General features: G+C 41.2%; 1 protein-coding gene across 1 annotated transcript; it reads right to left on the bottom strand.

Annotated features, from left to right (window-relative positions):
* Window positions 1–9840: 9840 nt before the first annotated feature.
* Window positions 9841–13485, bottom strand: LOC6634702 (uncharacterized). The gene is made up of 2 exons (XM_002058277.4): window positions 13022–13485; window positions 9841–11016 (listed from the first exon to the last, which is right to left on the bottom strand). Exon 2 carries the CDS (start codon window positions 11012–11014, stop codon window positions 10037–10039), a length of 978 nt encoding a protein of 325 aa, XP_002058313.1. The 5' UTR covers window positions 11015–11016; window positions 13022–13485; the 3' UTR covers window positions 9841–10036.
* Between the last annotated feature and the right edge of the window lie 783 nt (window positions 13486–14268).

The following is a 14268-nucleotide window of genomic DNA, read 5'->3' as shown; positions in this document are numbered from 1 at the left end:
TGCCAAATAGGGGGAATTGGGGAAGCTATATGAGCGAAAGAGTACTTGCAGTTCAATTTTGTCAATGTTTTTATGTTTCGTCTTCCGTTGTGGGTCTCCTGTTTGCGTTCAAAGACCGAAAGACGGAGCGAGAAAGAGAGAGAGAGAGGGAGAGAGGGAGAGGGGAGATAGGGCGAGGAAGTAAAAAACAATTTTAGAATTCAAGCGGCATAAATCAAACACTGGCTACGCGCTGCCTCAAAGTGTGCCGCCGCGCATAAGGGATAAAGAGGCTGCCCCTTTAGCCCTTTGCGCCGCCACGCCCACGCCCACGCCCACGCTCGGCTGTTGTTGCAAGGATTTCAAGCGGTTGCCACAAAATATTTACGCCTCAAAAAACTTTCTATTTTTTTTTTGGCGCTCAAACTCATATTTAAAGTTTGCGTGTGGGCTGTGGAGTGAGGGGGTGTGTGGGGTGGCGGGAGAGGGGAGGTTGCGATTCTTGCTAATGTTGTTGTTGCAGCCAGTCATGTGTGTGTGTGTGAGTGTGTGTGTCTTGTTTTGTTGATTTTGTAAATCTAATTTTGACTTAAATTGATTTTTTACTTGCACATTTTTTACTACCCAAGAAGAGGGCGGATGGGGGGCGGAGGCCGTGGTGGGAGGAGGGCTGCGGTGGGCGGGTTGTGTGTGGTTAGCTAGAATAATAATAATGTAATTCAAATTTCGATATCAGACATTGAGAAATACGCAAAATATATATTAATTCATTGGGAACAAGGCGAACGACCTTTTGTGTTGCAGTCTTTTATGAAGCAGCACTTGACCAGTTTTTACTTTAAGCCAGGTTTTACTTTAGGCAAATGAACAGCGGCTTTATTGGCTAGCGAATACCCTACACACGTTTCGTCTTGGATTTTAAGGATTTATAACAAATTTCATTTGTTATTTAGTTAATGAAAATTTGTACTGAATCCTTAGACATCCTGGCACGACAAGTAGCAAGAAAAATGTTTGAAAAAAAAGTGTTTATAATTTGTGCACGTCATATTTGTGGACAAAGTTGAACATAATTGCAAGTAAGTCGAGCATAAATTAAAAATAATATTCATTAAGTAGAGCTAACATTCAAGTATTTTCTTTCACACCTCAAAGCCAAATTCTCTCATACATCTCTTAAATTTGATCATCACTTTAACTAGTAGTTAAATATAATAGTAGTTAAATATAAAAGCAAAATTACGCTCTTTACATTCTATTCAAATTAACTTACATACAATTTATTTACATTCGACAATTGAACACGTTATTAATACTATCAATACTATTATTATTATTATGATTATCAATTATTATTTATTTATTTTATTTTATTTATTTATTATATTTTTTTAAAGAATTGTGTTATTTATCCTAAAGAAACTTAAGAGAGGTGTTTTTTTTGTTTCGATTTTCTAACTAATAATCGATAAGCTTGGAAAAACAATCGCCATCAAAATAGAAAGTTTTGTAAAGTTCCTCTCTTCTAGCGAGAATATGGGAAAAACTTCCAAAACAGAAACTTTAACCGCAACAGGATTAATGTACTATATGTCTTGATATAGGTTTTTTTCGGGGAACAGTTACACTTCAGATTATTCCCTAGCATCCAATCGAGGCATCTATTTCAGGTTTTATTTCGGGCCGCGAATTGGTAATAAACAAATAACCTAAAGAAGAAAAATGCTAACAAAACAAAAAAAAGGGACTCACTGAAAACGGCGCACTGAATAATTGAGGAATTGCGAGTGTGAAGGAAGTGCTTTAAAATTGCACAAAAGGTGCAAATAATGAAATTCTTGGCGTGTTGGGCTGCCCATGTGGTCGCCACGGCGGCATGTGGCATGTGTATGTGGCATGTGGCATGTGGCAAGCCGAAGCCGAAGCTGAAGCGAACTGCGCTTTGAATACCAAATAAATAAATGAAATGAATGCAAACAAACAGACACACGCACACACACACACACACACACACACGCTGAGTGGGGACTGGCAGGGTTGCCAGCGTTTGTCAGAGGTCATGCCAAATTTTAAGGCAGCCCAAGTCCCCGATGTGGACCAGCCAGTGGACATGCTCTTCTTGTTGCTGCAATACCCTGCCAGCGAACTCTTTAGTCTTGTCATGAATCTTGCAACGCATCAAAGGTGGCAACACATAAGGAATAGATATTCGTGATCAGACCAGCAAGTTATAACGTTAGAAAGCTAGCAAGCCAGCAGGCTAGCAAGTCAGCATGCCAGCATGTCAGCATGTTAGCAAATCAGCATGCTGGCAAGTCGGCAAGCCAGCAGGCTAGCAAGTCGGCAAGCCAGCAGGCTAGCAAGTCAGCAAGCTAGCAAGTCAGCAAGTCAGCATGCTGGCAAACTAGCAAGGTAGCATGTAAGCAAGTCAGCAAGCCAGCATGCTAGCAAGTCAGCATGCTGGCAGTCAGCATGCAAGGAAGTCAGCATGCTAGCAAGCCAGCAAGCCAGCATGTTAGCAAGTCAGCAAGCTAGCAAGTCAGCATGCTGGCAAGGCTAGAAGTTAGCAAGTCAGCAACTAAGCAAGTCAACAAATCAGCATGCTTGCAAGTCAGCATGCTAGCAAGTCAGAATGCTAGCAAGTCAGGAAGCTTGCAGTCCACATAGTAGCAACCTAGCATGGCAGCATGCTAGCAAGCTAGCAAGACAGATAGCTAGCATGTCAGCGAATCAGCATGCTAGCAAGTCAGCATATTAGCAAGTCAGCAAATCAGCATGTTAGCAAGTCAGCAAGCTAGCAAGCCAGCATCCTAGCAAGACTAGAAGTTAGCAAGTCAGCAAGCAAGCAAGTCAGCATGCTAGCAAGTCAGCATGCTAGTAGTTCAACAGGCTAGAAGTTAGCAAGTCAGCAAAGAAGCAAGTGAACAAACTAGCAAGTCAGCAACTGGCACTTGAGCAAGTCAGCAGTTGCCATTATTAGCCCAAAAAAAAAATCTGCTATATGCTCTCGACATGTAAGAGATTCCGTGCGGAAATTTAGAACAAAAAGAGAGGAGATGTTCAAAGCCTGGCAAGAGTATTTCATCTTCGATATGCCCCTAGATAAATGTGCTTAGTTGCTGGTTGTTGTGCTTGTTTTTTCTTCTTCTTCTTCGTGTTGCTACTTCCCTCGCACAGGACGTTCAATTTTTAGCAGCCACAATTTGAAATATTTCTCTAGCATATTTGACAGACAGCTAAAGTTGCGGTCTAGTGTGCGCGAGGCGGGAGCGCTGCGGTGGTGAAACGGTGGCGGGGGGCCTACACACATTGCAATGCAAAAGGTAACGCCAGCAGGTGGCCCACACTCCCCCCCCCCCCACACACACACACACACACACACACATTCCCTGTGCTAGCCTGCTTTGGCTTCTTAGTTCTGGCTTTTGGGGCATTCGCTTTGTTTTCGGTGCGCAAAGTGTGAAAAGAGAATGTGAAGGACAACAAATGAAATGTTTGTCTCATTCCATTCCAGTAACCTGTTACCTGTTACCTGTTACCTGTGTGTATGTGCTTATGCCCTGCTGTCAATTGTCAGACAGAGCATATTGATTGTGCGTGTGAACGTAATTATTAACTAAAATCTTGATATCAGCTGCCGTGTGTGTGAGCGTGTGTGTGAGCGTGTGTGTGTGTGTGTGTGTTTTGCATGCAGAATTGTAGATCTCTTGGGCTGTTTACAGGGTAACTGCAAGTCGGGTGCTTTGACCTGTCCTCACTTTGGATTTCAAGCTCACCGTCAGGTTTGACTCAACAACAACAACAATTCGTGCACAATCGAGCGTAATAATGAAGTAGGAAGTAGGAAGGAGGGTGGAGGGGAGGGTATCCTGAGGGGCTGTTAGGGTATTATCGGGTGCTGCTATCTGGTATATGGGCCTCTTGAGCGGGGCGTGTCTTGTCTCATTTGTACGGCGAATACAATGGCCCTAACGAGTGAGGCCAGGGGATACACGGCTTATGTGATTTTCCAGTTAAAATTTGCAACCTCCTCCATCCCCCCCTTCCTTGCCACGCCTGCTGACCAACACTTGTTGCCCCTTACCTTGTATACCTTTTTGTTTATTTGTATTTTTTGCTGATGTTCATTTCGTTTCGCTTTGTTTGTTTGTTTGTTTGTCTGTCTGTTTATTTGTTGGCTTATTCGCTCATCCTCCGCAGATGTGGGCGGCGGGGGCGGCGGCGGGGTCAGAGTTCACATTGTGTGAAATTTTTTGCTTCCACTTCATTTGGCATTTTGTGCCAGAGACACTCGACAAATGCACTCGACTCGACTGGACATGGAAAATGCCCTCCACCCTCTCCTTCAAGCCACTTGTGCCCGCATTTGTCCGTGACACGTATCGAAAATAAGCCAGACTCAGATTTAGCCCTCTTGCCGGACCAACTCGCACGTAAGTATAAAATATCTCAAGCATTCGAATCAAGTAGTTGATTGCGTTAATTGTCTCAGTTTCAGCTTACTTTCGCCTTGATAGCTCTTCTCCCAAGTAAATCACAGTCATAGCTAACAGCTGACTGATCAGCTTATTGACTGACTGACCGACTGATTGACCGACTGATTGACTGAGTGAATGACAGACTGATGACGGGTGACCACCACACAAAATACCTGCGGGTGCTCCCCAGCCTTACCTGTGCCATGTTTTGTGCTTCGAATTATAGACAGCCAATTTTCACCCATTTCCCACACGCAGACAATTTAAATCGCCATGTCTTTTTGTCGAAATAACTTCGTTATGTATTCGAAGTAAGTAATAGTAGATCTCTATCATCAAAGTAGGCCTTGCAAAGGCTTCAATCAAGTTTTCCTTTGAATGGGAAGTTCTCCTCATGCTCAGTCTGTGGCGGCGACTCGTCTAGTACAGACCATATTTCTTCCAATTTTATACCTTATATATTTTTATTAATTTTCGTTTCCATTTTATTTGCTATTTATCGAATTTATTTTTGTTAAATATATATATATTTATTTTGTTTTCGTCCAAATCAAAACAGTGGGTTATATTCACAAGTGTTTTATGCTATGACTTTAGGTTATATCCAAGGCCGAGTGCTATGTTTTTCTTTTATTTTATTTTAAGCCAAATTTTGTTGACGAATTATGAGCACGAATTTAATTGCGATAATTCCATGTGGGAATTAAGCTGCAAATCGTGTGATTTGCCGGGTTAGAAACATTTTTTTTTAATTGTCAAACACGTTTTGGGCGTATTATATATTTTTTTATAAATATTGTGGATGAGTTGGGATCTGTTCATTTTTGAATTGCATTATTTCTCTGAGTTAATGCTTGAAGTATTCAAGGTCTACGTCCTCGCCTTTTAGTCTTGTCCAAGGATATTTGAGACATGTCTTTTGTCTTTTTTTTTTGTCTTAATACTATATTGAATCAATGAAGTGTTTTTTGTGTTTATGGCCCGGGATTTCGGTAATTGCGCTAACTGCTCTCATTTAGGAGATGACTTTCTTTTCGTACAAAATTTCCCGGTTTTCTTAACAAACGTGCAAATTTCTCTAAATATTCTACTACTAATATTTTATTATTTTTTTTTTTTTGTATTGATTTTTGATTTATCATTTCATCATTTTGAGCCCCAGCTCGTTTACATTCCGACTGACATCCGAAAACTCTTTAAACTACATAGTTTTCCATTTTATTGTCAATCATTTATTGCTTATTGTATTTGTTTCTTGTTCTTTACGGAAGTGAAGTTTTAAGCATCTGTTCAGCCAAAGAGGATCGTTGAATTTTTCAAAAAGAGCAGTCCTATTTAATTGCATGTTCTGTGATTCTATCCAAAATGTCTGCTTGACCTTTTATTCAGCCGGCTTCCTTTGGTTGTTAGTAATAAATCTTTATGTTTTTACTTTTTTATCGTTTGCTAAATCTAAACATTTCTTTTGCATGTTGAAAACCTTTTCTAATAAGCTGCTACGCTTTGTGGAATCAAGCAAAGCTGGCTTTGCAAGTTTTGGCTTTTAGAGACGGGCTTAACTCAGGCTTTGTTATTTTTCTGCCATTTATTGAATTTAGTTTAATTGTAAATAATTCTTAATAGAAATACTTTTGTGGAGCCACTTCAGCAACTACTCTGCCAGGCTTATATTAATTTCATTTGATATCATTATTTTTTTGTCCTCAAACAAAGGGCGATTCTTGGTTGCCTGAAGTTGTACATAGATTCTTTGAGGGCAAGCTAAAGGCCCCCTTGCAATGTGTGAAACAGCTTATTGTCTAACCAATTGTATTGGTTTATCTATGGAATGGCAGCAGGTGAATAATCTGGCCTCTATCTGAACGGAAACTCAATTCTGGCAGCAGCCAAAGAAGAATAAACCTGTCATTCAAAGATTCTCTCGCCGAACTAGGCAATATATATAGCTGAACGTGAAGTCGATGTGAGTTTAAGGAACAGGAGCAGATCGGGAGTAGTTCAGGCGATATTCTCATCAGGTGATATCCTCTCAAGACACATCCAATCCATGGCGAGCTCTTGGAAATCGCAAACTAGGCACATCGGACGAAAAATCCCCAGAAGTGCGAACTTTGGATACGCTGAAATCGAAATAATGTGTTTATTTTTCGCATTAAATGCATGAAAATACTTATATATTTATGTTCTCAAGCAATATGTATTTTTTTTTCAGAGTTGCTTTCCAGGTTTCTGGTAAAATATTATTTGTTTGCATTCTATAAACATTTACACGTATTTCACTGAATTACACAATTAAATACTTTTAACAGGCAGCTCACTTAAATCCATTTCTTAAAAAAATATAATTAAATTTGAATCTTTCTACTAATCTCTTCATATTTGTTTTAGCCATTGGAAATTTAAACCCAGAATTATGTGAATGGGGCATATTGGCTTTGCATAATTTTCTAGGGCTTTTAGTAGGAGACATTCCCAGGCTTATAAGGCAAACATATATATATATATATATATATTCTTGATCAAAAATCAGAGCTGAATTGATCTAGGCATGTCTGTCCATCTCTCCATCTGTCCATCTGTCCATTTGCCCATCTGTCCGTCTGTCCGTCTCTCCGTCTGTCCACTTGTCCGTCTGTCAAACTCAGATCTGGAAATCCTGCTGCTTCTCCTTTTGGTCTTGGCTTGTGCTCCAAATTCATTTGAGATGTATTTAATACAATTGTAGAGGATATAATAATTTTGTCATAAAATGTGACACGCATAGAAGCAACCTATTAAGTATAACTATTCTAGATCCCCATTAAAGACGAGTTGGTAAAGTCAAAAAAATTGCATAGATACCTCTTTCTTTTGCGGACAGTAAATATATCGGACTTCTACCATATCATATAACTGCCATACGACCGATTCGGCAACAGCTTACCATATCATACTTAGCTGCTTTAGGGGCGATCGGTCAATAAAAGAAGGATCTGTTATGGCAAAATGTTCGATTTATCAAAAATATATTCTCGCTATTTCCTTAGCTCATATTCTTCAGACTGTAATAGAATTGGCTAAATTTGATGAAATATATTGATATATTGCCTGGCAGATTTTCTGGTCTTACTTATTTACCATTGCACTATTATTTTCCGATATATTCGATTCGCAGGCGGCAGCTGCATTGCTTCAATTCAAATTCCATCAGTGGGCTTTAAGCAATCCATCAACAGATTTATGCGAATGCGGGTCAAAGGACTTGGCAGCGAGCGCCAAATGGATATAAAAAGGCGAAAAGAGCTGCAGCCAAATGGACTGCCAACAATTGGTCAGACTGCCCTGCCCCTTGCCCCACCCCACCATTTTCCGCAGTCTTAAAGACTGCGCATGCAAATGTGTGGCAGCTGCTGAAGGTCAATGGGCAAAGGGGGAAGGGGGGAAGGGGGGAGGCAAAAAACGAAAGCCGCGTGCGAGCCGCACAACAAACCTTTCGTCTAGGCCTTGTCTGTCGCTGCCCATGTGTGTGTGTGTGTGTGTGTGTGTGTGTGATATGAGCAAATAAATTTTTAATAAAAGGCGCCACATGTTGCCAATAGAAGCGCAAATACAAATGGATAGGACGACGCCAGACCATGTCATAGCCATCCATCCTGGTCCTACTTCGGGTCCAGCCCCACGCCCCATGCCCCTCGTTGCACGGTGCGCCTATCTATTGCCCCATGTGCTCCATATGAGCCCAGCCAGGCAGCCATTCGGCCGCTTCACTGACGAGCCATTAGTGAATGACTTTTTATATGGCCAACAGTTGGCCCCCTGCTCGGCGCTAGATGGCGCCACTGTAGTTTGAACTGCTGATGGGTGTGTGCTGGTGATGGACGGGCGGAGGGGAAAAGAGGGGAAACATTTTTAATGTTGCCTCAAAGCGTTTTGTGCTCCATTTATCTTATGCACATTTGCAACCAGCCGGGAAGGGGAAGGGGGGTGAATGGAAACAAGTTTAAATAGTAGCTGTAATAGCTCATCATCCTTAAAAGCCTTTGCTAGAGCCTTCTTCTTCTATTTTTGTTATTATTGTTGATATTTGACGTATTTAACCTGAAGTTAAATTTGCAATTCGCGTTGCCAGCCTGATTGAATATTGAATAAGACTTTGCTTAGCATTTGCTTAGCATAAGACTTTGCTTAGCATTCAACCTTAGAGCATTTAACCTAAAGTTAAATTTACAATTCGCATTGTTAAATGAATTCATTGTCTTTATTATTTTCAAATTGAAGCATTTAAACCTTTACACATTATATTTTCAATAGCTTAAAAAATATTTCGTTTTTTAAAACATACAAAACCAATAAAATTGTTTCCTTTTTTCCAGCAAAGTACGTGGATCAACTTATAAAACTCCAAGATCCATGGTAAGTACCAAAGCTATTACAATTTTTCCATATTTAGTTTATAATAAGTTCGAAAAAAAAAACAAGAATTCGAGAAACACTTTCTTTGATCACTTTCCCACATTCACTTTTATTTTTTTACCTGTTTGTGGCTTTTGCTGCTATTTGGAAACGAGCATCTTGCAATCGTGTTCTTTTGCGTATATTTTAAATTTTATTATTTTAGACTGATTCTTCTGGTAGTGCTATATGACATAGAAGTTCGATGCTAACATAATTTGGCGTAGGGAAAAATGTGCCCGAAAATAGAAACAAGTTTTTATAGATAGATCGATCGATCTACCCTATCTATATATAATATATATGATATAGATATAATATGGTGTTCCGATCCGACCGATTTTTTTACTTATATACTTTGTGTTTCATGATATTGGCTTGAAAAGTGAGAGACATAGCTAGATTGACTCGGCTAATATATATTAAGTTACATTAAGATGTCTTCAATGATTGCTTTTATCTGGATCTCAGCCTTAAAATTGTCATGTCCCAAGGAGTATCTGGCTTTTTTAAGCCATAGATACCCTGTAAATATATTTATATTTCATACCCTGCATTTGCAAATTGAATTGCTGCGCAGCTCTGATTGCGCTCAAGCAGACGTTTGCGCTTTGCTTGAGTAGTTGCTGTGAAAAAAAAAAAAAAAAAATACGAAGAAGACATTGTCCTGCTGCAGCCAGGGGGTTGGAAAGAGTGGGGTTTGGGGGGTTGAGTAAAGTCCACGTTAAGAGAATGCGCTTGAGCGTAAAGAAGTTTGCGTAGCCAGCGACTTCTTCTGTTTTGCGCAATTTCCGCCAAGTGGTTTTTCCGGGCGGCAAACCTTTGGCTTTGCCTGTTTTCCAAGCGATTTGCATAGAACCCCCCCAGGCCCTTCCCCCTGGCCACTTCTCTGCCCAAACCAGAGAGAGAGAGAGAGAGAGAGGGAACTGAAAGCAACATGAAGAACATGAAATTTCTTGTGTGTGCGTTTTTATTTTCGATCTATTCATTGAACAATGTTATTATGCTTTATTTTGTGATTCTATGGCAAAGTTAAGGGCGGCTGGAGAGCGAGAGGGTGGTAGGAAGGTTGGGGAGTGGGATCTCTCACAGGGTGTTTCGCGTGTCGATGCTGAGAGCTGGGATATGAAACTGGACGTTGTTATCGCTTAGAGGCGTGGCAGGCTTTGGCGTAGCCAATTGCCGAAACGCATCCAAAATGGCTGACGACGTCTCAATCTGGTCTCGATGGGCCCCACAATTTGATTGGCGGCCTCCGTTGGCATTGGCTGCGCCTCCTTCTCCTCCTGTTGCTCCTTCTCCTCCTTCTCCTGCTCCTGCTCCTGCTGCTGCTCCTCCTGCTCCTGCTGCTCCTGCTGCTCCTTCGCATCATTCACATTGACATCCAGATCGTCAGGCTGCGTGTCGGGCAGATCGTGCTCCATCTGATCTGAGATCGTTTTGTGATTGATTTTTAGGCTGCTGCAAGTGCGCTCGAGAAAGTCTTCGAACTGGCCCAGCTCTTCGTTGGGATCCTGGGGCAGCTCGGTGGGCTCATCTGTGGACTCCTCCGGCTCGGCCAGGTGTTCGCCAGTCGATGCAGACTGTATGATGCCAGACTCGGAAAATAGCGTAGCCTTCTGGCCAACAAGTGCAGCGAGTTGTTTCCTTTGCTCCGAGGCCATGAGGTTCGGTTCATCCATGATGCATTCCTGTCCAGCGGCTGCCCGGGACTCGGCAGCAAACACATGTATCAGCAGGCTGGGCAGCTCCTTCACCAATATGCTGCCATCGTCCTGCACGAGCACATTATAGCTGGGTCGGCCCATGATCACGTCCACATCCAGCCCTATCTCCGGCACTATCTGGATGCGCTGCAGCGCTGTCGTCAGGCTGTTCAATAGCTCCAGATCGTTAATACGCTGCTGCAGCAGCATCTCGGCAGTTGTCTGCTCGGCCGGCATCAGCTGCCCCAGGAGCTGCCAGTCGAAAATCGATGGCAACAGCCCGCTCTGCACTATCGAGTCCGGCACCTGAATCGCAAACTTGCGGCTCTTCCACACGGCCCGTAATTGATCGATCTCCACCATGCCATACAGTTTACAATTCTCCTGCATGTCGGTCAAATAAGAATATTCATTGTTCATGACTGCAACGAGACGCACAAGGAGAAGGAGACAGACAATTAGAGAAAGATCGCAATCAGAGAGGGAGTCACAGCTTTTAGCTCTTCATGAACTTCATTAAGAATCGGGTTTTAGGTGGTTCGAATGTGGTTCAATAATAATAATAATATAATGTGGTAACATATATATATAAGTATATACATATGTATATTTAAAAGAAAACCAAATACTTAGTATGCATGTGGTTCCTCCATGTGGTTCACATTAAAGGAAAAACATATTTTACTTGCATGTGGTTCAAATGAGGTTCGCAATAAAAAAAATTCTTATAGTGATTCATATGTGGCCACATAATATGGCCATTGGAGCAATATGTAGTTGAGTGCTTAAAATAAGAGGAATTTTGATGCATAATGAAGTGCTTCCAAATGTGGTTCGAAACTGGTTCGGAGCCCTAGCTTGTCGGTTTGATTTAAATAATGTCAGAAACATAAACTTGTATGGTTAAAACAACAGATATTTTCCAAATCAGGGATATAAAATGCGGGTTAAATATAGTTAAGAGACATCGTTTGGCTGTATATTGAAAGAAAAATATATATATTTGTGTGCTTAAAAAATTTATATTTGATTTGAAACCTTTGTAAGTGGTTCAAAAGTGGCTTACAGCAATAATTAAAAAGGGAGGAATTTTTATAGTTAATGTTTTTCAGATCTGACTAATGGTAAAAAACCGGGCTTTAAAGTGGTTGACAAATATAAATATATATGATTCTCTCTCTCAGTCTTACTCTCCCTCTCTCTTTCTCTAGCTCTCTCATTTTTTTCTATATCTGTCTCTCTCTTTTATCTCGCTCTTCTTGATCTCGCTCTTTCTCTCTCTCTCTCTCTCTCTTTTTAGGTCTCTCTCTTACTCTCGTTCTTTCTTCTCGTTCTATCTTCTTGCTCTCACTTGCTCGCTCTCTCTATTTCTCTGTCCCTCTTTTTCCCTCTCTTTATCCCTACCTCTCTCTTGAGATACTCAGTTCGTATATTCTACAATCTTTGGCTTGAGTTGATATGATTGCCAGCTCTGCAATTCTGTCTGTGAATATCCCAAGAGAGTTGCTCTTCTTTCTCAAACCTTTGACCTCTGATGGCATAAAGAAGTCCATAATGCCAGCTAAGTATAAGAAACTTTTAAGCTCAAATATAAATAGCTGAAAATGCGTAACTGGAAATATCTGCCAAGTAGTTGCCGTCCAGCTGCCGACAGCTTCAATTGTGTTTATTGTATTTAAATTAACTTATTTATTGTTATGGGCAACAGCAAAAAAAAAAAAAATAAAAATAAAGGCCCCAACTACCAAAAACCCAGCGAACCGCAGGCTGTACAAATAAATATGTACAACAAAAAAAATAATAAAATAAAAAATAAACACAAAAGTTGCCAACGAAAGCAATAAAAACTGAAATTTGTCGCCGCTTGTAAATGGAATTGTTTAAAGGTGAAAGCGAGCAACGGCAAACAAATAAACAAATTAAGAGGCTGCAGCGGGGTTAAATGAAGAGGGAGGGGAGAGCAGAGAATCCGCAACGGATACGCATTATTTTTGCCAGGCCAGCGAGCAGCATGCCTCAGGAGGCGGCTGACTCTGCCGCAACAATAAGCCAAAAGCCCCTCCCCCCACGAGCTGCAATTGCTAGAGTGTGGCAGGGGGTAGGTGGTGGGGCAGAGCAGAGGCGTGCCAGTGTGCGGCCGACAAGGGGTTGGGCGCAAACGTCTGGGAATTGCCGACGACGGCGATTTAATCTTTGCAGACATTTTTATTCAAATTTATTTTAATATTTTGTATTTCTTTCGACTGCGCCGGATGCGGGCGCACACACAATGCAAGAGCGAGGGGGGGGGGGGGGTGGAACGAGGCGTGGTATAGGCGTGGCTATATACCTGGACAAATGCGGCTTTTAGCTAGGCCCCCGACCCAGTCCCGCCCAGATTCGATCTATACAATGCGAATATTTGATTATTTAAAGACTTGCACTTACCTCTAGAAAGTTGACTTGTTGGTTCAATATAAAAAAGAGAAAAGCAAAAAAAAAAAAATAATAAAGAAAAAGCAAAATGGCTTGCAGTTAAACTTAAAATTTTGGATAGTTAGTTATAAAAAACAAAACAAAAAAAAAAAAAAAAAAACAGGAAAAAATTGCTTCTATAAATATGCAAACTCCATCAATTTTTGAATCAGTCTCAAAAGTACAGTAGAGCCTCCTTGTTGATGCACGCGAACACGCCAGCAACCTGTTGCGATGTGAAGCCGTGGGCGGTGGGTGGTGCGGGTGGTGCGGGGTGTGTGGTCGGTTGGGCTTGGTTCCAGCACTGGCTCGGAATGTCGAAATATTTTGGTTCTAATAAACTAAGGTGAGTCTCGCTCGAGACTCACAGAATCTCTCTAACTATATAATTTATTGTTAAGAAATTCAAGGCCAAAGTGATTTTAACAGTTCAAGAACTAGAAACAAACTAATTTCGTTGCCTTTTCAAATCATTAACAAACATGTACATTTTCCGGCTAAGTAGGCCCAGCACCTGGCCAGGGCAAAGGGTAGGCGGTAAAGCTAGGTAGACCCTTGACTTGAACCCGTTGCGAATTATAAACAAAAGTGCTTCTAATCGCATTTCGTATTTCGGTGTTACCAAAGGTATTGCTGTGCACAACAATGGTCACATTTTTCGCCCAAAAGTTTCTTTTTTCTTTGCCAAACTAAAAGTTTACCCCGAATAACAGTTTTTGGTCACAATTTTTTTTTTTTTTTTGTACTTTGTTTTTGTTTTCGTTTTGTTTTATCAGTTCGGTTATTAAATTTGTTTTGGCTTTGGCCCTTTGCTAGCCTGTCACCGCAATTGCATAGCCGGAATGCCCCCAAATGTCCGCAGTAATGCGCTTAAGTGTCCGTTCCAGTGTCCGTTAGATCCCTCCCCCCAGCCCGGGCATGGCAACAGCTGCGATGCCAAAGATTTTCTGCAAAAAAGCTACACCCTACAATTAGGCGCAAAAGTTGAAATACTCTATCCAGCGAGCGGCACGGCATATGCATTTATTTATTTATTTTCGAAGAATTTATCTGAAGTCTAACGCTTAGATGGTTTTTTGCTCGGAACCAGTTCTCAGTGCATTTGAACTGATTCGCAAGCTGAAAATGATGACTGAACAGATTTTCTAAAGTCTATAGCTTAGTTCCTTTGTTTGGAGCTTGTTTTTTTGTGCTTTTGAATTGATTCGCAAGCTGAAAAA

Source organism: Drosophila virilis, chromosome X (assembly GCF_030788295.1).
Source record: "Drosophila virilis strain 15010-1051.87 chromosome X, Dvir_AGI_RSII-ME, whole genome shotgun sequence".
Lineage (NCBI taxonomy): Eukaryota > Metazoa > Arthropoda > Insecta > Diptera > Drosophilidae > Drosophila > Drosophila virilis.
This window is presented reverse-complemented; position numbering and strand designations above follow the sequence as displayed.

Coding starts and splice junctions, on each gene's coding strand:
- LOC6634702 (XM_002058277.4), bottom strand. CDS start 11,014: ATGAACAATGAATATTCTTATTTGACCGACATGCAGGAGAATTGTAAA.